Consider the following 24457-nt stretch of genomic DNA (forward strand, 5'->3'; position numbering starts at 1 on the left):
TCTGCATCCCTCATGATTTGATACTCAGCCTGTTGGCTGCAACTAAGTCCCATCACCTGTCTGCTCTTCCTGACAATCTGACTGCACGCTATCTTTACTTTTTTACCATACGTCCTTTCCTGAGTCCCATCATTCCAGTTGCCAACTCCTGCCAAGTTAGTTTAAACCCTCCCCAACAGCTCTAACAATCCTGCCCGTGAGGATATTGGTCCCCCTCAGGTTCAGGTGCAACCTGTCACTTTTGAACAGGTCATACCTCCCCCAGAAGAGATCCCAATGACCCAAGAACCTGAAGCCTTGTCCCCTGCACCAGCTTCTCAGCCACGCATTTATCTGCCAAATCATCCTGTTTCCACCCTCACTGATGCCTGGGAGATCCTGCTTTTCAGCTTTCTACCTAGCCCTCTAAATTCTCTTTTCAGGACCTCAGTGCTTTTCCTTCCTCTGTCATTGGTACCAATATGTACCAAGACATCTGGCTGCACCCCCTCCCTCTCCAAAATGTTGTGGGCGTGATCTGAGGCACCCCTGACCCTGGCACCTGGGAGGGAACATACCATCCGGGTGTCCCATTCATGTCCACAGAATCTCCTGTCTGTTCCCCTCACTATTGAGTCCCCTATCACTACCACTCCCTTCTTCTCCCTCTTTCCCTTCTGCACCATAGACCCATGCTCAGTGCCTGGAACCCAGTCGCCATGGCATTCTCCCAGGAGGTTATCCCCCACAAAAGTATCCAAAGCGGTATACTTGTATTCGGGGGGAATGGCCACAGGGGTGCTCTGCTCTAACTGAGTATTTCCATTTCTCTTGGTAATCACCCAGCTCCTCGCCTCCTGCAGCTTCGGGGTGACTACTTGCCTGTAACTTTGATCAATTATATCCTTGCTCTCCCGTACAAGCCAAATGTCATCCAGTTACTGTTCCAGATCCTTAACACGGTCTTCAAGGAGCTACAGTCAGATGCACTTCATACAGATGTTGTTCCCTGGGAGACTCTGGGTCTCCCAGGACTCCAACATCTGGCATGAAGAGTAAACCACAGCCATTTAAATGGTACAGTAAGGCGGGGGGGGGGGGGCAGAAACAAAAAGGAAACCTTAACAGACACTTAAAGATTCATTGAGCAGTAGTCCAACTATCCAGCCTGAAGCTAAAAATTTAAATTTTATGCAACTTATTGAGAACACAATTGGCTGTAAGGATATATAATTTATATAATGAAATATTTCCTCAAAATTGTTCCCTAGTACAATAAGATGGACTCTTAACCTCTCTATCATTATGTTCTTGCTCCTCGTTGCTCTGGACTTTCTAGCTGTTATACTTTATTCTGCACTGTTATTGTTTTGCTGTGTCCTACCTAAATGCACGACATAATGATTTGATCTGTATGAACAGAATGCAAGACAAGCCTTTCACTGTACCTCTATACATTGGGCAGTAATAAACCAATACCAAAAATTTACACAGAACGTAGACCATGATTCCCACCATTCAAGTTGTGTCCTGACGTTCAAGTTATGTCCGGAGCCTGTCTAATTAGTAATGGCAGTGGAAAAACTGTAGATCGTGGGAATCTAACATTAAATATACAAAATACTGAAGACAGCTGTTTGGACAGGAATCTGTGGGAAGGATAAAGCAGCATGGAGACAGTTATGTTAATATACAAGCATACAATTAGAAGCAAAAACCGTTTTCTTGGCCTCCTTATTTCACTCATTAACCTTCATGCTCATTTCTACCACTGACCTAAAAATGATGAAAAGCTCTTCTTCTACCATCCTTTGAGGAGAAAGTTCCCAACAGTTGTGAGCCTCCACGTCAGGGGTTCCCAACCTTTTCAATGCCATGAATCAATACCATTAGCAAGGGATCCGTGGACCCAGGCTGGGAACCCCTGCTCTAAGTGATTAAATTTTGTATAAATATTGTATCTAGTGCAGCAAATACAGAGCTGGAAGCCAAACAATTGTGTATGGAATCTATATGAAGAGATGATTTACTAGAAACACTAATACTTGAGAAAGTGACTTTAAGGTTCTTAAGCTCATAAATGTAGAATTTTGCAGTTGTGGAAGGAGACTGACTGAGGTTAAGTTTGGTTAAGGTTATAGCTCTAAGTAGCTTATTTTTCATTATAAGCCATACAATTGTTAAGTGCCCCCAAAAATCTGAGGGAACTCAGCAGGTCAGGCAGTATCTATGGAGAGGAATAACCAGGCAATGTTTTTTCAGCTCTTTATTCGGCTCCACAGATGCTGCCTGACCTGCTGAGTTCCTCCAGCATTACTCTGGATTTCCAGCGTCCACAGAACCTCTTGTGTTTACAATTGTTAAGTGAGGCTTTTATGCTTAAGAAGGAACTGATGTGAGTATATGAGTGTTAGTGTATCCAAATGACCTTGATACATTGTCGTACTAGACATTCCTCTTTCGTTTGAGGAAGGCTGCCTTAGTAATGTAGTGGTTAGCACAATGCACAGCTCACAGTGCTCCGGAGTTTGGAATTCAATTCCGCACTGTTCTGTAATTAGTACATCCTCCCCGTGGAATACGTGATTTTTCCCCGGGCGCTCTGGTTTCCTCCCACAGTCCAAATGCTGCGTTGCTAGGGCAACATGCCTCGAAGGGCCGGAAGGGGCTACTCCAAGTAGTATCGCTAAATAATCAAATAAATGTTCTGTTATCACAGCCTAGCCTCTAGTGGTTCTTGCAGAAATACTAAAGAACCCGATAGGCACAAATTAAAAAATAAGAATCAGGTTTAATAAAACTGATATATGTCGTGAAATTTTTTTTGTTTTTTTCAGCAGCAGTAGAGTGCAATACATAAAAAATACTATAATTTTTATTTAGATACACAATGCATTGCAAAGGTCAGGCACTTATATATATAGCTAGGGTGCCTCGGACTCTTGCACAGTACTGTATTTGTCAACATGGAGTGGAGAGCGAGTTTGTAAATCTGGTGGGGACGAGGGATGTTGGGAATGGTGAGGGTGGAGCACTGCAGGAGGGCTGTGGGACAGGTGGCAGAGAAGGAGTGTCGGGTCAGGGGGAGGCACAAATGCAGACACACCCAGCCCTGAGACACCAGGCAAGGTCATTTGTTTCCAAACAATTGTTTTTTTTAAATTAATTTTTTATGCATTTCTACAATATGGCTACAGAAAAAAACCCATCAACACAATGGAGATTTATACTGTGCAAAACAAACATATATAGGCATATGTTAGTCTCGTGAGACCATGGATTTGCGCCTTGGAAGGTTTCCAGGGTGTAGGCCTGGGCAGGGTTGTATGGAAGACCGGCAGTTGCCCATGCGCCAAGTCTCCCCTCTCCACACCACCGATGTTGTCCAAGGGAAGGGCATTGGGACCCATACAGCTTGGCACCGGTGTCGTTGCAGAGCAATGTGTGGTTAAGTGCCTTGCTCAAGGACACAACACAAGGCTCGAACTAGCATCCTTCAAATCACTAGACGAACGCTTAACCACTTGGCAATGTGCCAAAACAAACATGTCCAATATATAATTCATAACAATAAAGAAAACAATTGGTTTATTGATCATTACAGAATGTCTCTCTGGTGCTTCCTGCTCCCCTCCTTTTCTCCCCGCTGTGTTCCCCTCTCCCTGCCCCCTTCCCACTCTCAGTCCACAATGGAGACCCATATCAGAATCAGGTTTATCATCACTCACATATGTCATGAAATTTGTTTTTTTACAGTTGCAACCATACAGTGCAAAGTGTGTGTGTGTGTTTAAATAGTGCAAGAAAAGAGCAAAAGTAGTGAGGTAGTGGGTGGTGTTTATGGTCTGGTTCATGACTATGTTTCTTACTGTTATTTGTGGCAGCTTGGCATTAGGTTATTAGTTGTTGCTTTACAGCAATAGCCAGATTTCCAAAGTACTTCACTGGGTATAAAAGGCTTTGAGACTTTCTGAGTTTGTGAAAAAGAGCAGCTATAAATGCCACTTGTTTTTCTTTGTTTAATCCATACAGAGCAATCCATCTGTGGGCCATTATCCATAGGGGTCCACATTCCTTGAAAGTCCAACCTTGAAACCAAATTAAAAAAGCTTTCTCCAACTTCCATTCCAAGTTCACATTTAGTGTTGTAATTGACTTCTGTGGAGTTAATTTTAAGTTGGAACAGTGAGCTGCAGATTCCAATAAACTTGAAGCAAGTTAAAACCGTGCTATATGTGCCAACGCAGCTCTGTGATACACCGATCTGTCTGGCTCATGATGCCAAGGGGCTGGAACGAGTGGTAGAATTGGTTCTGAGGCCACCGAGAGCTGTGCTTTGCAAATGTCTCATTACAGATTTGTGCCTCGTTTTCTCTTCAGAGCCCCTGGCTTACAGCTGCTTCACCCAGCTCATGAAGAGGATGAATCAGAACTTCCCAAACGGAGGTGCCATGGATACTCACTTTGCCAACATGAGATCCTTAATACAGGTAATGGGATTTGGGAATAAAAATGCAGGACAAGAGTTCGCTTTCTCAGTTCTTCACCTAGCAGATGATACAATTGAGAACAAACAGTGAGCTTTATAAATGAGTTACCTGCTTACCTTATGCTTTATCCAGTTTGTGAAACAAACCAAGAAGTTTCCAGTGTTATCGATTAACACTGTACCACAGGAGCAGGTCCCTCGGCTCACAATGCTGTGCTGAACTAATAAAATCAGTAATGAAATACCCATTAAACTAATTCCTTCTGTCCATTCAGAAACAAGAGAAAATCTGCAGATGCTGGAAATCCAAGCTACACACACAAAATGCTGGAGGAACTCAGCAGGCCAGGCAGCCTCTATGGAAAAGAGCATAGTCAATGTTTCAGGCCGAGACCCTTCATCAGGAAGGGTCCCAGTCCAAAACGTCGACTAAACTCTTTTCCTGAGACGCTGCCTGGCCTGCTGAGTTCCTCCAGCATTTTGTGTGAGTCCCTTCTGTCCATGTCCTTCCATTTTGTGCTCAGTCTCATACCTATCAAAGTGCCTTTTGAACACCCCTATTGTATTCACCTCCACCACTGCCCAGACAGCACATCCTAGGCACCCACTACTGTCTGTGTAAAAAGTAACTTGCCCAGCACACCTCCTACGAACTTACCTCCTCTTACCTTAAATGCATGCCCTCTGGTATTAGATATTTCAATCCCGGGAGAAAGATATTGGCACCTACTCTACCTATGCCTCTATAACCTCCATCATATCTCCCCCTAGCCTCTCCTTTCCAAAGAAATCAACCCACATTTTTCTAGATTCTCCTAAAGCAAATACACTGAGTGGTGACCTTACCAGGTATACCTGTATACCTACTCATTAATGTAGATATCTAATCAGCCAATCACATAACATGAATCTTCTAGAAAAATACAGAAACGGCTATACCACCGTTACTGAAAATTCACCGAATTACACACACTTGTTGGCTACTTTAATAGGTACACCTGTACACCTGCACGTTAATGTAAATATCTAATTAGCCAATCATGTGGCAGCAACACAACTCAATGCATAAAAGCATGCAGACATGGTCAAGAGGTTCAGTTGTTGTTCAGACCAAACATCAGAACAGGGAAGAAATATGATCTGAGTGACTTTGCCTGTGGAATGGTTAGTGGTGCTAGACGGGGTGTTTTGAGTATCTTAGGAACTGCTGATCTCCTGTGATTTTCACGCACAACAATCCCTAGAGTTTACAGAGAGTAGTGCAAGAAACAAAAGAAAAACATCCAGTGAGCTGTAGTTACATGGGAAAAATGAGAGGGGTCAGAGGAGAATGGCCAGACTGGTTTAAGCTGACAGGAAGGCGACAGTAACTCAAATAAGCATGTGTTACGGCACTGGTGTGCAGAAGAGCGTCTCTGACGCACAATGGGTCAAACCCTGAAATGAACAGGCCAAGCAGCAGAAAACCACACCGGGTTCCACTCCTGTACCTAATAAGGTGGCCACCAAGTGTACATCAGGAATAGATGAGCAGGTGTCTCTTTCCTCTGGAGAACCGAGGACAAGGGTGCCTTATAGAGCTGAGGTTTTGATAGAGAGGATACAGAGAAAAATGTTTCAAATTTGTGGTGAAGAGCATAACACAAGGCCATCAACATATCACTTTGTTACAGGCTTATAAACGTTGCAGTCATTAGTGCAAAGCTCTGTGTTATTTGTTCAGTAACACAGCTTTGCCACTTATCTTCTTGCTAATTCTTGCTTCGGTATCTTCTTCAGATTTTGGACTCTGAGCTATTCGAGTTGATGCACCAGAATGGAGACTACACCCACTTCTACTTCTGCTACCGCTGGTTCCTCCTGGACTTCAAACGAGGTAAATTGATGAGTTCGCAGTCTGCAAAGAGTGGTTCAACAAACACGTTTGAGCTCTCTTGCCCTCTGCCTTTAGATAGCAGTTCAGTTATTGGCCCTCCACCAGACAATGGATTGAAGCAGTTTATGTAGAAACCCCTTCACTTCAGCTTTGGACAATTATTGGGTGTTGAGGAAGACCCTCATCGTTGCTAGTGCAGTTGATGGATGAAATGATAAATTAAGTTCCCGCCTGCTCTCTAAAATGAATATGTAGTGTAGTGGTTAGCACAATGCTTCACAATATCGGTGACTGGGCTTCAATTCCCACCACTGCCTGTAAGGATTTTCTAAGTTCTGTCCATGACTGCATAGGTTTCCTCCGGTTGCTCCAGTGTCCTCCCACAGTCAAAAGTCGTACCGGTTGGTAGGTTAATTGGTCATTGTAAATTGTCCCATGATCAGGCTAGGGTTAAATTGGGGGATTGCTGAGCAGCACAGCTCAAAGGGCCGGAAGGGCCTGTTTTCAGTAACTAATTTTGCACTTTAGTTTTAGGGGCCTGTCCAATATCATGAGTAGGTAATAATGAACATTTCTTTACATTTATGCTTATTTTTAAACATAGTACCTTTGCAATATGTTGTTGAGGGAACTCCAAAGTTCATTATCGAAGTACATTACATGTCACCCTATACTACCTTGAGATTCATTTTCTTGCCGGCATTCACAGTAGAACAAAAGAATACAATAGAATCAATGGAAAAACAGCACACAAGGACCGATAAGCAAACTGAAGACTAACTGTGCAAATAAGAAGATATAAATAAGTGAACAAATAATACTGAGAGCATGACTTTATTTAGAGATACAGTATAGTGCAGAGTAAGCCCTGCTGGCCTTTCGAGCCGCATCGCCACAGCAACTCCCAGCAACCCCGATTTAACCCTAATCACAGCACAACTTGCAATGACCAATTAACCTACCTGACCGTGGACAGGATCCAGAGGAAACCCACACATTCCATAGGGAGGTCGTCCAGAGACTTTTTGCAGGGGATGCCAGAATTGAACTCCAAATTCTGAAGCCCTGAGCTGTAATAGTGTCTCGCTTGCTGTTGGGTCATTGGAAGTGAATTCCATAGACTGTGGAATCGGTTCAGAGTTGACCTTTGACTTTTGTCCAAGCTTTGGACTTGATGATGACGTCCAAGTCAAGAATATTTTCAGCTGAGAGAGAAATGAGGATCTGTTAGTAATGGCACTATGAGCAATGTTGCTCGTTGTACTGGATCCTCAACAGACTGATGGGACGTTGTTATTGGACTGGATTCTCAGGGCAAATGCTGGCGGCTCCACCTGGAAAAGTCTAGCATTTTCCCAAATACGTCCCAGCGAATTCCACGTTTCTGTGCGTTCCTGCAGTAAAATGAAATTCCCAAGCTTGCTGATGGCCCTACACTGGCAATTCCGTGACTGCACTCTGATTCCATATCCAAATGTTAAGCCGAGGAATTTGCTGACACAAATCACCCCAACAAATTAAACACTCCACCAGACTTTATGGGTGAATAAAGGCTTTTGGGCAGAGCTGAAGACAGGGAAAGAGGATTAGAATGAACACGTCACCAGCGTAAGAGGACACGTAAAGTTAAAGTCATAATAGTGAGAGCACAGAAGGAGACCACTTGGTCCATGTCAGTGTCTGCTCTCCACAAAAACAATGCTCTAGTTTCATCCCTTCAGGAGAATGGAATTGAGAGGGATAATAATTCAGCCAGGATGGAGTGGCAGAGCAGACTTGATGGGCCGAACAGCCTAATTCTGCTCCTATCTCTTATGATCTTGTAGTCTTATCAATGAAACATTTTCTTTATCGTGTATTAATCCAATTTCCATGTGAAAGTCACAGTGAATCCTGCGTCCACCACAGCTCAGACAAGGCAGACCAGACTCTGCCCTCACACTCCAACAAAAAGTTCTTCATGTCAATCTTAATTTTCTTCCCTTTGTTTGATATCTATGACCTCTGATCCTCAGCTTGTCCTCCAAAGGTAGCAGCCTCCTACTATCTGTGCTTGATGACCCTGGGGCTGTAGTTGCTGGACTTTGAAAGAATGGTGTGGGGAGGGGGAGTAGATCACGTTGAAATGTATCAAATCTTGAATGGCCAAGATGGAGTGAATGTGGAAAGGATGCTTCCTATACTGGGGGAGTCTAGGACCAGAGGGAACAGCATCTGAATACAAAGACGTCCCTTTAGAAAAGAAAGGAGGAGCAATTTCTTTAGCAGGTGTTTGTGAATCTGTGGAATTCATTACCACGGACAGCTGTGGAGGCCAAGTCATTGGGTATATTTAAAGTGGAAGCTGATAGGTTCTTGATTAGTAAGTGCGTCAAAGGTTACTGGGAGAAAGCAGGATAATTGGGTTGAGAGGGACTATAAATCAGCATTGATGGAATGGCAGATCAGACTCAATGGACCTAAAGGCTTGATTCTACTCCTATATCTTATGATCTCCTGAGACCCTTCATCATTTTATATACTATCAATGTTCTTGAGGGTTACCGTTAACCAGAAACTGAATGGACAACGTGGCTGCAAGAGCGGGTCAGGGGGCTATGAATCCTGTGGTGAACAGTTCATCTCGTAACTTCCCGAAAGCCTGTCCACCGTCTACAAGGCTCAAAGACTACTCCCCGCTAGCCTGGGTGAGTGCAGCTTCAACAGCTCTCAAGGAGCTCAGCGGTATATGGGACGTACCAGCCTGCTTGATAGGCAACCCACCCAGCACCATTCACTCACCCTACTATCAATGCACAGTAGCAACAGTGTATACCATCCACAGGACGCACTACAGCAACTCACCAAGACTCTGTAGACACCACCATCCAAATTCATGGCTTTTACCAAATAGAAAATAAAGATATCAAAAGCAGGGACCACCACCACCCACAGGCTGCCCACCAAACCACACGCTGTCCTGACTTGGGAATATATTGCCATTCCTTGACCATGACAAAATCCTGCAAGTCCCTCCTTAACAGCACCGAGGACATAACTAAACGTCAAGATCTGCAGAGTCAAGAAGGCATTACCATCTCAACAGCAATCATCATCATCAGGTGCCGTGCCCAGTTTGAACTTTGACTGCCATGGCCCACACACTCCTGTTTCGGGTCAAGTGGATCAATTCATTGGTATTCATTTCCAGTTCTCTGGCTGCTGTCTCCATCATTTGTCTTTGCCTTCCTCTCGCTTTCTTCCCTTCAATCTTTCCCATAATTACTGTGCATTCTAACTCCTCTTTCCTAATCACATATCCAATGAAGTTACGTTGCCTTTTCATGATCTCATATATTACTTCTCTTTTTGTGCTTGCTCTGTTCATGACATCCTCGTTAGATATTCGTTTCATCCATGATATTCGTTGCATCCTCTTCAAAAACCTCAAAAACCACATCTCTGCTGCTTCAATTCGTTTCCTCATGTTACTAGACATTATTATCAACAGCAATAGGGATGCAATTAACTGCTGACTGCAATGATGAAGCCCACATCCCTTGAAAGAATACGAAAAAAAGCAGTACTTCTGCCAAATCTCACCTCTTCAAAGAAAGCAATCCCAGCCTTTCTAATCCATTCTTGTCCCCTCGTCAGGCTGGGTGGCCCAAGCGTTTCACTGCGCCGGGATCCGGGTCCTAGAGCAAGGTAATACCCAGTGCTCGGACAGTTTAAAGCCAGTCCAGGTAGACTGGAAAGTCCGAGTGTCGAAACTGGAGACGAGGGTCAGGCTAATTTCGCGCGCTCTCCTGCGATGCTCGTTCATCTCGGCGGTGAACTGCTCCAGTTGCTGTGCTACTGAGATCGAGGCTTGGGCCGACTCCGGCTCATCCGGGGTGGGATCTAAGGACCCAGTCTGGTCCGGACTGCTATCGTTTGCTTCCATTGTTTGCATGATTGTGTTTTTCTTTTCTTTCTTCATCTCTCTGCGCAGTGGTTTTGGTCTTTATTGGGTTCTTCGGGTTTCTTGCTTTGTGGCTGCCTGTGAGCAGACAAATCTCAAGATTGTATAATTTATACATTCTTTGATAAAAATTGAACGTTGAACCTTGAATCTCAGGGTCTTTCTCAAATCTTCGCTGGGCCCTCTCACATCCGTTCTATTACTTGGGGTTCAGAACTGAGTACGGTACTCCAGCTGATCCCACAAACAGCAGTAAAAGAAATGATTAATTTTATTTTTGAGCTTCATGGCAGGACATCAGGGTAAGTGTGGACAATTCCTCATAACCCCACCACTACACCCCCACCCTCAGTACAGATGCCGCTTGACCTGCTGAGTTTTTCCAGAAGATTGTCTGTCGCATCAGAAGAAATTCACTGACTCTTGTAATTAACGCCATTGGGCCTAGATTTAATGATAGGCCCAGTACCCTGGCCTAGAGCCACCCGCACTTACCTAGACCAGATGTGAGGATCTGCCAACTGGCTGGGTCAGTGACTTAGTCTCAGGCAGGGAGGGATTTTCATCCTTTCACATTGTCTCTCCAGAAATCCATGAACTGTTTCAAAATTCACTAATTCAGATCCAGATTAATTTATTTATCACATGTTCAAAAGTTCAATATTTTAACGATAAACTTATTAACCAAGTACATATATGTCACCATATACAACCCTGAGGTTCATTATTTTGCCAGCATACACAGTAAACCCAAGAAACGCCATAGAATCGATGAAAGGCCGCACCCAACAGAACGGACAAACAACCAATGTGCTTTCAGAAGGTCGTGAAATTGCTAGCTCACTAAGACAGTTCAAAAGCACGCTGCTTAAAGGGAAACTACAGGCTGCAGATTGCAGTGAAAGTAACTCACAAGAAGTATATTTAGAAGTTCTGTAAGTTGCCTGCAACAGGTCGCTGTGGCTCTCTAGTGCCAACTTGCTCAGTGTACATTGGAATTTACTGCGAACTGTATGTGGATACTGACGGACTTTAAACAACAGGAATTCTGCAGATGCTGGAAATTCAAGCAACACACATCAAAGTTGCTGGTGAACGCAGCAGGCCAGGCAGCGGACTTTTACCGCTGTACCATTGAGAGCATACTCACCAACTGCATCTCAGTGTGGTATGGCAATTGTCCCATATCAGACCGCAAAGCGCTCCAGCGTGTGGCGAAAACTGCCCAGTGGATCATCGGCACCCAATTGCCCACCATTGAGAACATCTACCATAAACGCTGCCTGGGCAGGGCGAAAAGCATTATCAAGGATGCATCTCACCCTAACCATGGACTTTTTACTTCCTCCTATCCAGTAGGCGCTACAGGAGCCTCTGCTCCCACGCCAGCAGGCACGGGAAGAGCTTCTTCCCTGAGGCTGTGACCCTGCTGAGCCTCTCATCACAGCGCTAAGCAGTATTGCATCCGTATTGTACTGTCTCAGTACTTTTATATTTCTGTGCTGTAGCACTTTTTTTATTCACAGTTATTTTGTAAATAACACTATTCTTTGCATTTCTGGTTAGATGCTAAATGCATTTCATTGGCTTTGTATCTGTACTCGGCACAATGACAGTAAAGTTGAATCTAATCTAATTTAGGTCAACAACTAACACGACCGAAGGACATGCTGGGGCAGCCTGCAAATGTTCCGGTGCCAGCATAGCAATTCCACAATGTTCTGCAGAACAACAGAAGCAACAACAACAGCAACAAGTCAAACCCCTTTCCTCCTTCCCACCCACCCACACACACACACAGACACAGACAGGGCCCCCAACCCCAGAACAGGCTGCCTCCAGGCCTCCCGCCACTAGTCCTTGGCCCTGGACGCTCAGAGTTGCAGGCACCAGACTTACAACCTGCAGTCCCAGGTCCAGACTCATAATTGGCAGGGTCCCATCCAGTGTCACCACCAAAACAGAGCTGCTGCAACATTGCAACAGCAGACATCCCACCTCTCCCGGAAGTTCCGGGAGTCTCCTGCATATTAATAGTGGCTCCTTGATGCCCGCAAATTATATACAATGTCCCGGAAATCAATTTTTTTGAGAGAGCGCGAGAGTGAGAGAGAGCGAACGCGCCATGGCAGAGTGTTCCAAAAAAAGAAAATATAAAATGTATGTCACCCCAGACTACACTAAAGTGTATCCCTGCCTAATAGGGGTCAAAAATAATGACAGTGTTGCTCGCTGCACTGTTTGCAAGAATTACTCTTCTATAGCCCATGGTGGGCTAAGACTGTAAAAGGCATGTTGAGATAAGTTTGACAGGCGTCATTCATTCATTAGCATAGCTAACATTATTTAAACCAGCTGGCTAGCTGCTAAGAAGCTTCTCTATTGCAGACATCCCACCTCTCCTGGAAGTTCCGGGAGTCTCCCGCAAATTGATGGTGCTACCTCCCTGAAATGAGTTTTTGAAGGGTGGGGTGTCTGCAGCAGCCAGTCAGTGTTACTCAAATCCCAGCTGATTATACACCTGAGATCTCAGGGAAGATTAAACAAGATGGGGTGACATGGTTCAAAGGACCGGCTCCACACTGTATTGCTAAATAAATATTCTGTTCAAGATTCAGAGTCCTCAACCAGCTGAACATGGGATTGAGTGCGGCTCCTGAACTATAATCATTGTTATACCCTCCAAGGTAACTATTTGCATCCAAAGTAATAGAAGTATTACAACTTAAGGAGGGGGAGACAACAGCCAGGGCTCCCTCTCTGAACCAGAATCACATGGTGTCTGCTGCAAAAGGTGCATGTGTCAAGTCTGGTGAGGCTGGGATTGGAAGTATTCTGGATCAGACATGAAGAGTGCCAGAGGAACTGCATATCCGTTACCTGCCATACACCTGTGCAAATTCAGCATCCTAACAAACTAAGAATTGTTGTTTTCTCTAGTGATTCCAGCTGTTTCTGTGCATTCATTACCAATTGAAGAAATAATTTATTAACATCTTCAAAACAGGTAATTCACCCCTGAAAATGACTGTATTATTTTTTGGCGCAGAACTCTTGTATGAAGATGTCTTTGCAGTGTGGGAGGTCATCTGGGCAGCAAAGTACATCTCTTCAGAGCATTTTGTCCTCTTCATTGCCTTAGCACTGGTGGAGGTTTATCGCGAGATCATTCGTGATAACAACATGGATTTCACAGACATCATAAAGTTTTTCAATGGTGAGTTCAACTTATACAGTTTCATCCCTTCTTCCAGTATGAACGAAACTTTTGATACTTCCTCTTTCCCGGTCTTCTGTACAACTCTTGAGTAGTCAGCTAGTGACTTCGGTGTCCTGGGTGGGGTACATAGAACAGTACATCCAACAATCCATAGTGTTGTGTTAACCTGATAGAGGTGTGTAAGATGACGAGAGGCATTGATCGTGTGGATAGCCAGAGGCTTTTTCCCAGGGCTGAAGTGGCTAACATGAGGGGGCACAGTTTTAAGGTGCTTGGAAGTAGGTACAGATGGGATGTCAGGGGTAAGTTTTTCACACAGAGAGTGGTGAGTGCGTGGAATGCACTGCCAGGGACAGTGGTGGAGGCGGATACAATAGAGTCTTTTAAGAGACTCTTCGATAGGTACATGGAGCTTAGAAAGATAGAGGGCTATGCGATAGGGAAATTCTAGGCAGTTTCTGGAGTAGGTACATGGTCAGCACAACATTATGGGCTGAAGAGCCTGTAATGTGCATATGTTCTATGACCTTCTAACCTACTCTAAGATCAATCTAACCTTCCATCCTACAGTTGCCTCCATTTTTCTCTCAACCATGCACCTATGTAAGAGTCTGTTAAATATCCCTAACATATTTGCCTCTACCATCACTCCCGACAAAACGTTGCACACACTCACTATTCTCAGCCCAGCTCTGCATCCTATCAATGTCCCGTTGTAGCTCTATAAAACTCTGGTTAGACCACACTTGAAATAATGTGTTCAGTTCTGGTCACCTCATTATCGGAGGGACGTGAATGTTCTGGAGAGAGTGCAGAGGAGAGTGACCAGGATGCTGCCCGAATTAGAAACCATGTCTTATGAGGAAAAGTTGAGCAAGCTCAGGCTTTTCTCTTTGGAGCGAAGGACGATGAGGGATGACATGATGGAGGTGTACAAAATGTTAAGAGGCAGAGATAGAGTGGGCAGCCAGGATGGATATGACTAATACCAGGGAGTATAACTTTAAGGTGCTTGGAGGAAAATATAGGGGGATGTCAGAGGTTAGTTTTTTTACACAGAGTGGAGAGTGCGTGGAACATGGTGGTAGTAGAGGCAGATACACTAGGGACAGTCTCTACACACCGGCTGTGTGGTGGAAAAAGGCACAACAGCGCCTCTTTCACCTCAGACGGTTGAGGAAGTTTGGTATGAGCCCCCAAATCCTAAGAACTTTCTACAGGGGCACAATTGAGAGCATCCTGACTGGCTGCATCACTGCCTGGTATGGGAACTGTACTTCCCTGAATCGCAGAACTCTGCAGAGAGTGGTGCGGACAGCCCAGTGCATCTGTAGTTGTGAACTTTCCATGATTCAGGATATTTACAAAGACAGGTGTGTAAAAAGGGCCCGAAGGATCATTGGGGACCCGAGTCACCCCAACCACAATCTATTCCTGCTGCTACCATCCAGGAAGCGGTACCACAGCATAAAAGCCAGGACCAACAGGCTCCGGGACAGCTTCTTCCACCAGGCCATCAGACTGATCAACTCATGCTGATTTGAGTGTACTCTATATTACACTGACTCTTCTATTTATTATAAATTACTATGATTGCACATGGCATATTTAGATGGAGACATAACAAAGATTTTTTACTCCTCGTGTATGTGAAAGATGTAAGAAATAAAGTCAATTCAATTCAATTAAGAAACCCTTATATAGTTAAAAGTAAACTTATTATCAAAGTAAGTAAATGTCACCCTGAGCTTCATTTTCTTGCGGGCATTCATAGTAGATACAAAGCAACACAATAGAATCAATGGAAAACTATACACAGGCAAATTCAGACAAATCATTAGGCACATAGATGATAGTACTGGAGGACTATGTGGGAGTGAAGGGTTACAATGATCATAGAGTAGGTTAAGAGGTCAGCACAACATTGCGGGCCAAAGGGCCTGTACTGTGCTGTAGTGTTCTGTGTTCTATATTTCAATGAAAGTAAACCTGATTCTGATTCCGATTCTGGATGATGGCTGCGCATTTCAGAGCAGACTTGAAGGGGATTGATTAAATACCCAGAGGAGAAAAATGAGTTTCACCATTGAGTTTTTTTTTACCTCAGAAATGGCGGAGCGACATGACACCCAGCAGATTCTGCGGATTGCACGTGAGCTGGTCTACAAGGTGCAGACTCTAATAGAGAACAAGTGACGGAACTGAGAGAGCAAGGAAGGCCTCACTTTCCTTCCAGGCCGGAGCGGGGACCTCCCCACCTCCCTCTGGCTGCTCTGGCTGCTCTGGCTCCCGTTCCCCTGCAACTCGAAGCATGACAGTCCAAGAGGACGCGATGGTCACATCTTCCGAGCCCTCAAGATGTTAAGCAGCGAGCAGAACCTGCAAGGTGTTATCGTGGAGGCCAGGAATTAGCCAAGAGAATGGCGCTAATTGTTTTCCCCCAACAAGGTTCACCAATCATCAGTCACATTTTAGTGATGCTTTAACATAGTTTATAAAAACACTTTTTTCCTTCAATTTTCCTTCATTGTCTCTGCTGCCTTAGTTGTGAGATCTTACTTGTGGTCGTACTTTTAATTGATTTATTTTTTTTAAATCAGTGAGTGCCTAAATATTAAATGTGTGGCAAAAAAATATACTCAGTCCCCATCCATATTATAATCCTGTACCCTCAGACAAACAGATGGGTATGAGCTAGAAATGAGGTTTTCACAACCAATTTTCATTTGTGAACTCATAGTAATTTTTAAATCCAGACTGACTGAACTGATTTGGATGGACCAGTGTACATTTAATACTTTTCAATGCAGATCGATCTGATCTTACAGATTATTTTAGCATGTTTACACTGAGAGTTACAGATATTTTAAATATATTGAAGAATGTTGCCAATAACTAGATGTTCTATGGTTCTGTATGTTTCTGTAATATTACTTTCTAGTATTGAACTTTCCCGAAGTATTGGGAAATCGTTTTCACTTATACAGTATTTGCTAATTCTAAAGCAGGGCATTTAGTAGTTCTATCAAGATTTACTTTGCGTGAGGTAAAGTTTTGATGTATGCTGTTAGTTAAATTGGTTAGGTTGTGGTACCGTTCTCCACATTCCTCCCCTCCTTCCCCACCTTTATCCCTGCATAGGTAGGCACGCACATACTCCACGGTGGTTTGGACCATCATTGCAAATCTAAATCTCTTTTTTAAAGAAAAGCCCCATCAGTGGTGTCTTGGGGGGAGATCAGCAGCTGTGCTTCATAATCTGGGGAGAATTGGGTCAGAGGCTCGTAATTCGTCTTCTCCTCAAGCTGAAATGCCTCACCTCTGAAATAAGCTCCTTCCAAACGTTTAAGCATTTAAAGAGGCAAAAAGCCCTAGAAACCAAAGCCAACGGATCTCTGATTTATCATCACTTGCTTGCCTGATCATAGCAAATTCTCTAATATTAGAATAGATGAATCTTGGATCAACTATTGTACATCAGAAGTGTGCATTGTAGACTTCTATTTCTACCCCATTTTGTCATTTTCTTTGTAAATTTCCTACCAAACTCCTCATTGCAGAAGGTATTGACTGCCTCTTGAGGAATGGCACTGCAAACATTTGAACAATGAAACATCTGTAACAAAGATATCTTAAAATTTGTTACTTGCTCTTTTCTGGTTCTGCAGCAAGAGGCATCTACAAACAATGGAAGCACTGTACACATATTCAAGGTTTTAAGAAACTACCTTATTAGAGTTATATAAAGAATAAAATACAGAAAGAAGAAAAATGGTTATAAGTAGTAAAAGAGACAAAAGTAATACTTCTCAACTAATCACGAAGCCACTGCACATGTTATACTGCTGGATGGAACTGCTAGTGCCCAACAGCTTCTCCACTCTCTCCTCCTTGATGTCCTTGTCTCTATCTCCAGCTCTTATCAATAGTCGCAACCCAGCCTAGGAGAAAGTTGCAACTTGCACAAAGAAATTACCCCTTTTAATAGCCTTCAAGACCCTTTACGCTAATACTTTCCCAGACAAACATGTTTTTCACCATTATCTATTCTCAAGGCTGTAGACTGATACATTGCTGTATCTCAAAACATTGCTGAGGACTGGCTCCCTTCTGCTTTCTCAAAGCATTCCCACACTCCAGACTAACACCATATTGTCTTCCAAACTTCCATTTTGCAGAACGCATTTTAACATACCTTAAGGAGGAATCAAATTGAACTCTTTCCTTATAACATCCCACTCGTCCACACAAGTTCCCAGGGTGATGGGTTGTTCGACAATGGGGTGGCAGGGACTATGGTGGTCCATCATTCCAGGTGGGGAGCAGGATGGTCAGTTGCTCCCCTTTTCCTAAATCAAGGATGTTGAGGTCAGGCACTATGCTCAAATCTCCGCCACACTGGACATTAATTTCTGAACAGAGATGGGGAGGAATTTCTTTAGCTAGAGGGTGGCAAATTTGTAGAATTCATTGCCACAGACAGCTGTGGAGGCCAAGTCATTTGGTATATTTAGAGCAGAAGTTGATAGGCACCAAGAGTTATGGGGAGAAGGCAAGAGAATGTGATTGAGAGAGAAAATAAATCAGCCATGATAGAATAGCAGAATAGACCCAATTGGCCAAATGGCCTAATTCTGCTCCTTTGTCTTATGCTCTTAATATTGGGCAGGGATGGAAACCCTTTCAGCATCTGTAGTATGATCCTATCGTCCCATACTGGCCCACTTTGGCAGAAATAAATAGGAATTCCATCTCCTGGCACCTTCTTCACCTGCAGATTCCTTGTTGTCTTTATCTTCTCCAGGAGACATGAATGTGGTTAATCTGGGGCTCTTTTTAGAATATATTGCAAATCATTTTGATCTGCACTTCTACGTGTTTACATTGAACTCAAACTTTGTCCATTCCCAATGGGCCAGTAGTCATACTTCGGGGTTCTCTTTGAACATTTCAGAGACTATAATAAACTACAGAGTATAAAAGAATCTCTGCAAATTTAACAATAAACAAGATTTTTATTCCCTAGAATCAGTGTTACTGATCACATTGAGTTAATACATAACCAATTTTGGTAAGTTACAGTTCCACTTGACCTGAGTGTCAGCTTAGTACTGTTAGACTTTGTGATTTCCCTGCCAATCAGCTCCATGCATTCAGTTTTTGTTTTAATGGACAAAGATCCTATTCTACAAACACCCATGGTATTGCTTAGAACATGTTTGAGATCACTGCCCTAAAGAGGATACTTAGTGGGGGGTAAGAATTGAGAGTCTGCCCAGAGATGACAAAGTGAGTGATGTTTGGTTGTAACTTGCCAAGTATTTAACATGTGATAAAACCACAATCGTACAAGTCATTTACATAATGGCTTCAGAATTATGTACTGCCCTTCTCATTTCTCATGTTTTGGTCAATGTATATTTTAGTTAAAGATACAGCATGACACAGTCCCTCCTAACGAGCCCACGCCACCCATGTGACCAATTAACCTACTGACCGGCACATCTTCGGAACGTGGGAGAAAACCAGAGCACTCAGAGGAAACCCACACCATCACGTGGTGAACGCACAAATTCCTTTCTTTTCTTTTTTTTTCAATCTTTTTATTGATTTTTTTTTAAAAAGTGTGTATACAAACAGGAGGAGAATATCTCTAGTATATATGTCAATAACAGTACATACAGAGGGTAAAATAAACAATATCAGAATCACACGTAGTGTTGATCTACAAAGTATACATTTGATATAGAATGTATAATACAGAAAAAGAAGAATGTAGTTCATTCTCCTCTTATCAATTTATGAAGAAAGGAAGGACTATTAGAAATTTTTATATAAAAACAAAGAAAAAAAACACTACTCTAAACAGAAGGAAAAAAAGGACTGGGCAGTCCATCCTGAGAGAAAACCCAAGAAAAGAGAGACTCTCTGATCAAATCCAAGGTTCTGAAAAAATAGCTGGAAGAGAATCAGTACAAACATCAGATCATATGAAAATATTGAACAAAAGGTCACCAGAGTTCTTCAAATTTAAAGGATGTATCCAGTGTCTGACTTCTCATTTTCTCTAGACTTAAACAGGACATGATAGAGGAAAGCCAATAAAAGGCAAATTCCTCACAGCGGCGGAAATTGAACCCGGGCTACTGATGCCGTAATAGTGTCACGCTGCCTCACCGCTGCAAAGCGAAATTTTTATCACCATCATTTAGGCCAGCTTATATTTACTCTCTGACCCACACTGTCGGAAAACCTCAAGTATTCAATGAGTTGTGAGGGTGATTAGTATTCCTGTAAGGGTGATGAGCAATTCGCTGTAAGTAATAGACTTCTTCCAAGCAGTCGATATTATATAATTCTATGGAATTTGCATACCTTCTATCAAATTCTGCTGAAATAGTCCTTTTTCTATGCTGGATGTGACTGCACCTAAAGTTATAAAACACTATTTCTAATTGCATCCATAATTTAAATATAACTTTTTTTAAAATATAGTCTCTGAACTATGGCACCTGCCTACTGCTTCATGGGCAAAGAAACCTGGCCAAGTATAAAGCCCACTGGGATCTTTAGGAAGTTCTTTCAATGCACTTCATGCCACTGATGTTGCTGAGCTTCCTAAGTGACCTGGGTTAAAGTCACGGTGCTGGGACAGGACCAGGATTAAAAAGTACTTAAAGCGATGGTTAGATTATCAGTTGGCATGTAAATCAAATGGAAGAATGGAAAGAGGCCTGAAGTTATTGGGTTAGACTAGTTCTGTGATGATGAATGCATAATCCTAGGTTGTTACCCCCTTCTGCAGCAAGTGGCCACTTTATTCATTACCTCCTGTACCTAATAAAGTAGCCACCAAGTGTATGTTCATGGTCTACTGCTGCCGTAGCCCACCCACTTCCACTTCAAAGTTTGACATGTTATGTATTCAGAGATGCTCTTCTGCACACCACTGTTATAACGTGTGGTTATTTGAGTTACTGTCACCTTCCTGTCCGCTTGAACCAGTCTGGCCATTCTCCTCTGACATCTCTCATTAACAAGGCGGTTTTGCCCACAGAAATTCTACTCACTGGAATTTTTTTCTGTTTTGTTTTTCACACCACCCTCTGTAAACACTAGAGTGTGTTGTGTGTGCAAATCCCACGAGACCAGCAGTTTCTGAGATACTCAAACCACCCCATCTGGCACCAACAATCATTCCACAGTCAAAATCACTTAGATCACATCTTCCCCATTCTGACATTTGGTCTGTTACAACGGAACTTCTTGACCATGTCCACATGTTTTTATGTGTTGAGTTGCTACCACAATTGGCTAATTAGTTACTTGCATTAACGAGCAGGTGTATCAAATGAAGTGACCATGGTGTAGCTTCCTGCTTTAAAATTTCCTGTTTTTCAAACACCCCTCGGAAATGTTTTACAAACATGATATGACACCTCCTGATTCTGGAGAAATGTTAGAATGCTGTACCTTTGGTCTAGTGACATCGGATGAGTTTTAGAGAATTTTGCTAGACTCAGAGTAATACTGTGTGGGTGAATGGAGTTAGGATGCATATTAGCTATGACCTCATTGAATAACATAGCAGCCAGGAAGGCTGAATGGTCTGCTTCTACTCTAAATGAAACTTAATGCCTCATATATAAACATGTAGTCAATGGTACAGATTCAGTGGGACAAAGGGCCTGTTTGTGTCACTAAAAATACACCGGCAGCCTGATGCTATTACAGCACCAGTGGCCCAGGTTCAATTCCCGCCACTGTGAGGAATTTGCCTTTTATTGGCTTTCCTCTATCATGTCCTGTTTTAAAAAAAGTTAAATAATTCGGAAGCACCTGTTTTCTCTGTATTCAGAAATAAAATCATGGGATTCCAGCACTCTAAAGCATGCAATGTCCAAAATCCTTATTTTCTGAGTGGGTTGCTTTGCAGCGACTTAAATTTTTATTCCTTTCATGAGGAGCTCACGTTTCTTTGAACAACCCTGCAATCTGAAAAAGTAAACCTAAATATCAGATTCTCCATTGTTTATGAGATGTATACATGCTTAGCTTCTGTTTGAAACCTCATTGAGGCAATGATTGTTATATTGTTGGACTTTGCAATATTCTTCTGTAAGTATTGTACATAATTTTAGATCATAAAGCATCAGTGCTGTCTGCCTGGGTTTGTGTGGGTGTTTTACTGCAGGCAACTGACTGTTCCAGATTTATAAAGCATTTCTTTCATCTTGTGACAGTCAACTAGCTGAGGTTTAACTTTGTGCCATGGCCTTTACATTTCAATTTGACAGGGCTTATCTGATGCGCATGTCCACATATCAACCTGCATGGCTGCCTGGTCAGGACCAAAGAAGTTACTTCTTCTAAATTCTACATGGAGAAACAAAATTACATGAAGTAATCTTTTCAGACAATAAACACTGACATCTTATTGCCCCGTTACTAAGGGGGGGGGTGAGGGGTATTTGGAGTAAGTAATTGCCTCATTTACTGCATAATCATGAATTGTTTTCACGGGGAAAGACTCATCAGGTTGGCAACATGGTGAGATCGAGCCAAATACTCAAAAGTGCCGAAGGTTTATTTACACTACAGTTGATGCATGGAATAATTTGCTGGAGGGATTATTAGCTGAATGATTCTTTCTTCTAAAGAATCAATGGGCAGGTGTTTGAAGGAGATGATGATACAGCACACTGGAAAGAGGAGCATTAATGTGGTTCCCAATCCACCTGACTCTGTTCCCCTTCAAACTCTTATTACCTGAAGAGGATCCCCATTGCATCTCACGCCACCTGACGCAGTTCCCCATCGAACCCTGAGCCCCATCATGCAATTTCCCATCACTCTCCATGTCATCTAAAAGGTTCATCCAATTCCCTGAGCCACCTGACGAGCGAACTGTGCCACGTGACGTAGACGGCCAACAGCAGAGCTGTGGTACGTCTGTGGCAGACAACTGTGTCACATTTATGCTACAACTTATTTTTCTGATTATAAAAGTCTGTGATTTTTTTAATTGTATCTTTCAGCCGCTTACAGTGTTTTTAAAATGAAGTTTTATTGACTGAGAGCATTAAGTTTGGATCAGGAATGGAATTCTTCTTTTCAAACTATGTCGTAAAGAACCCCAGTATTTTCAACGTATTGCAACGAGGTTCAATTAAAAGAAAAAAAAATATGCAATGCAAAGCAAGTACAGGAGAAAAATTAGTTACCATTTGTGGCCACTGTTCACATTTTTTTTTCCAAAGGAAGTAATTTCTTCCAAAGTTCTCCTTTAACTTGACTCAAAACAGATTTGGGTTTGAGAGACTGCATTATTACTGAACAAAGCCCAGATTTGTACCAAATGACTTTGCTTTTCATTTTGATGGAGGCATTTGACATTAGAAGTGTTGTGTTGTTGTAGGAAATAATAAGTACAAACGCTGGAAATACTTGGGTCAGGCAGCATCTGTGAAGAGTGAAACATTTCAAAAATTAGGGCGCCACGGTAGCGTGGCGGTTAGCGCAACGCTCTTACAGCTCGGGGCGTTCTGGAGTTTAGAGTTCAATTCTGGCGCTGTCTGTAAGGAGTTTGTACGTTCTCCCCGTGACCACGTGGGTTTTCTCCGGGTGCTCCGGTTTCCTCCCACAGTCCAAAGACATACCGGTTGGTAAGTTAATTGGTCATTATAAATTGTCCTGTGATTAGGCTGGGGTTAAGTAGGTGGGTTGCTAGGCAGCACGACTTGTTGGGCCAGGAAATACCTGTTCCGCACTATCTCTAAATAAAGCTCGGCTTTGTTCTCTCACCAGAACTGGGAAAGTTCTGATGAAAAGTTATTGACCTGAAGTGTTAACTCTGCTGAGCATTTCAGATATTTTCTGTTGTTTTTATTTCTGATTTTTAATGTCAGTATTTTGCTTTTGGTTTGTATTGAGGAGATAGGTTTCTGTGCTGCTTCCCCACACTGTGCAGTTTGTGAGTGATCATGTCCTTAATCCAAACCTGACCACAATGTGAATGAATCAAACAACTCTGAAGCTTGCACTGCCTTTGGAATGTCGTTGGGCTGATAACTGTTCAACGCATTGATTCGATGTATGCAACTCTTGTTACTTGGTACCTTTGTTATGTTGTATATGTAAGACCGCACCTTAAACTCAATGTGATGCACCTTTTTATTTTTCTAATTTCCTCTCTCTCTCTCTGTTGAAACGATGTACCTTGAATGTAGTGTTGCATCAATAAATTATTGTCTCTGCATTGGTTTTGTCATCTGCTGCGCAGCTGGATCTGACCAAAGAGGGGCAGAGTGTGTCCTGACGTGAAGGCACTTTGGAAACAATCAGTGATAAACACAAGAGATTACAAAATGCTGGAGGAGCTCAGCAGGTCAGGCAGTTTCTTTGGCAAGGAATAAGTGTGTTTGCATGCCTCAGTGACCCGGAGCACTGTGTTGCCCGCGGTCAGGGCCTTGTACTTTGGCTCTTGGTAGGATCGCCCATACTGAACAGGTCAAAGGGGTTGAGACCAGACCAAGAGTGGTCCACCGGTCCTCCGGGTCTGGGGGGGTTCAGCTCAGGGCTAACAACCCTGACTGGTCAAAAATACAATTGTTACAGAAACAGCAATGAAGGCAGAGTTTGTCATTGAAACATCGGTTATAATTGATACCTTTACCCGGCTGGAAGCCCGAGAAGAGTTTATTCGTCATTTATGCCGGGAAAGCCACTAGAGCCTTTTTCTGGAATAAGTGTGTCAATGTCAACGGGCTGACACCTTTCATCAGTCCAGCAACATTGTGTTTGTTACCTGCCCTTGGCATAGTTAGCACAGTTGTAGTTGTAACACTCGCTTCGGCTAACAGCTTAGTATAGGGTATGATAGCACCCCCGGCCTGGCCAAACTTAAGAAATCTCGTTTGGGTGGATGCTGTGCAATGTGTCCCCTGTTAC

At 43.0% G+C, this 24457-nt stretch overlaps 1 protein-coding gene across 1 annotated transcript in view; it reads left to right on the forward strand.

Moving 5' to 3' along the window:
- The window catches only part of sgsm2 (small G protein signaling modulator 2), a 274118-nt gene extending 257228 nt beyond the window's left edge, over positions 1-16890 (forward strand). Inside the window, exons 20-23 of the mRNA XM_072242777.1 lie at positions 4360-4469; positions 6248-6344; positions 13337-13504; positions 15615-16890. Of these exons, the coding sequence (XP_072098878.1) occupies positions 4360-4469; positions 6248-6344; positions 13337-13504; positions 15615-15703 (464 nt within the window). The 3' untranslated portion in view covers positions 15704-16890. The remainder of the gene's footprint in view (positions 1-4359; positions 4470-6247; positions 6345-13336; positions 13505-15614) is intronic.
- The last annotated feature ends 7567 nt before the right edge of the window (positions 16891-24457 follow it).

This window comes from Mobula birostris, chromosome 25 (genome assembly GCF_030028105.1).
Source record: "Mobula birostris isolate sMobBir1 chromosome 25, sMobBir1.hap1, whole genome shotgun sequence".
Taxonomy (NCBI): domain Eukaryota; kingdom Metazoa; phylum Chordata; class Chondrichthyes; order Myliobatiformes; family Myliobatidae; genus Mobula; species Mobula birostris.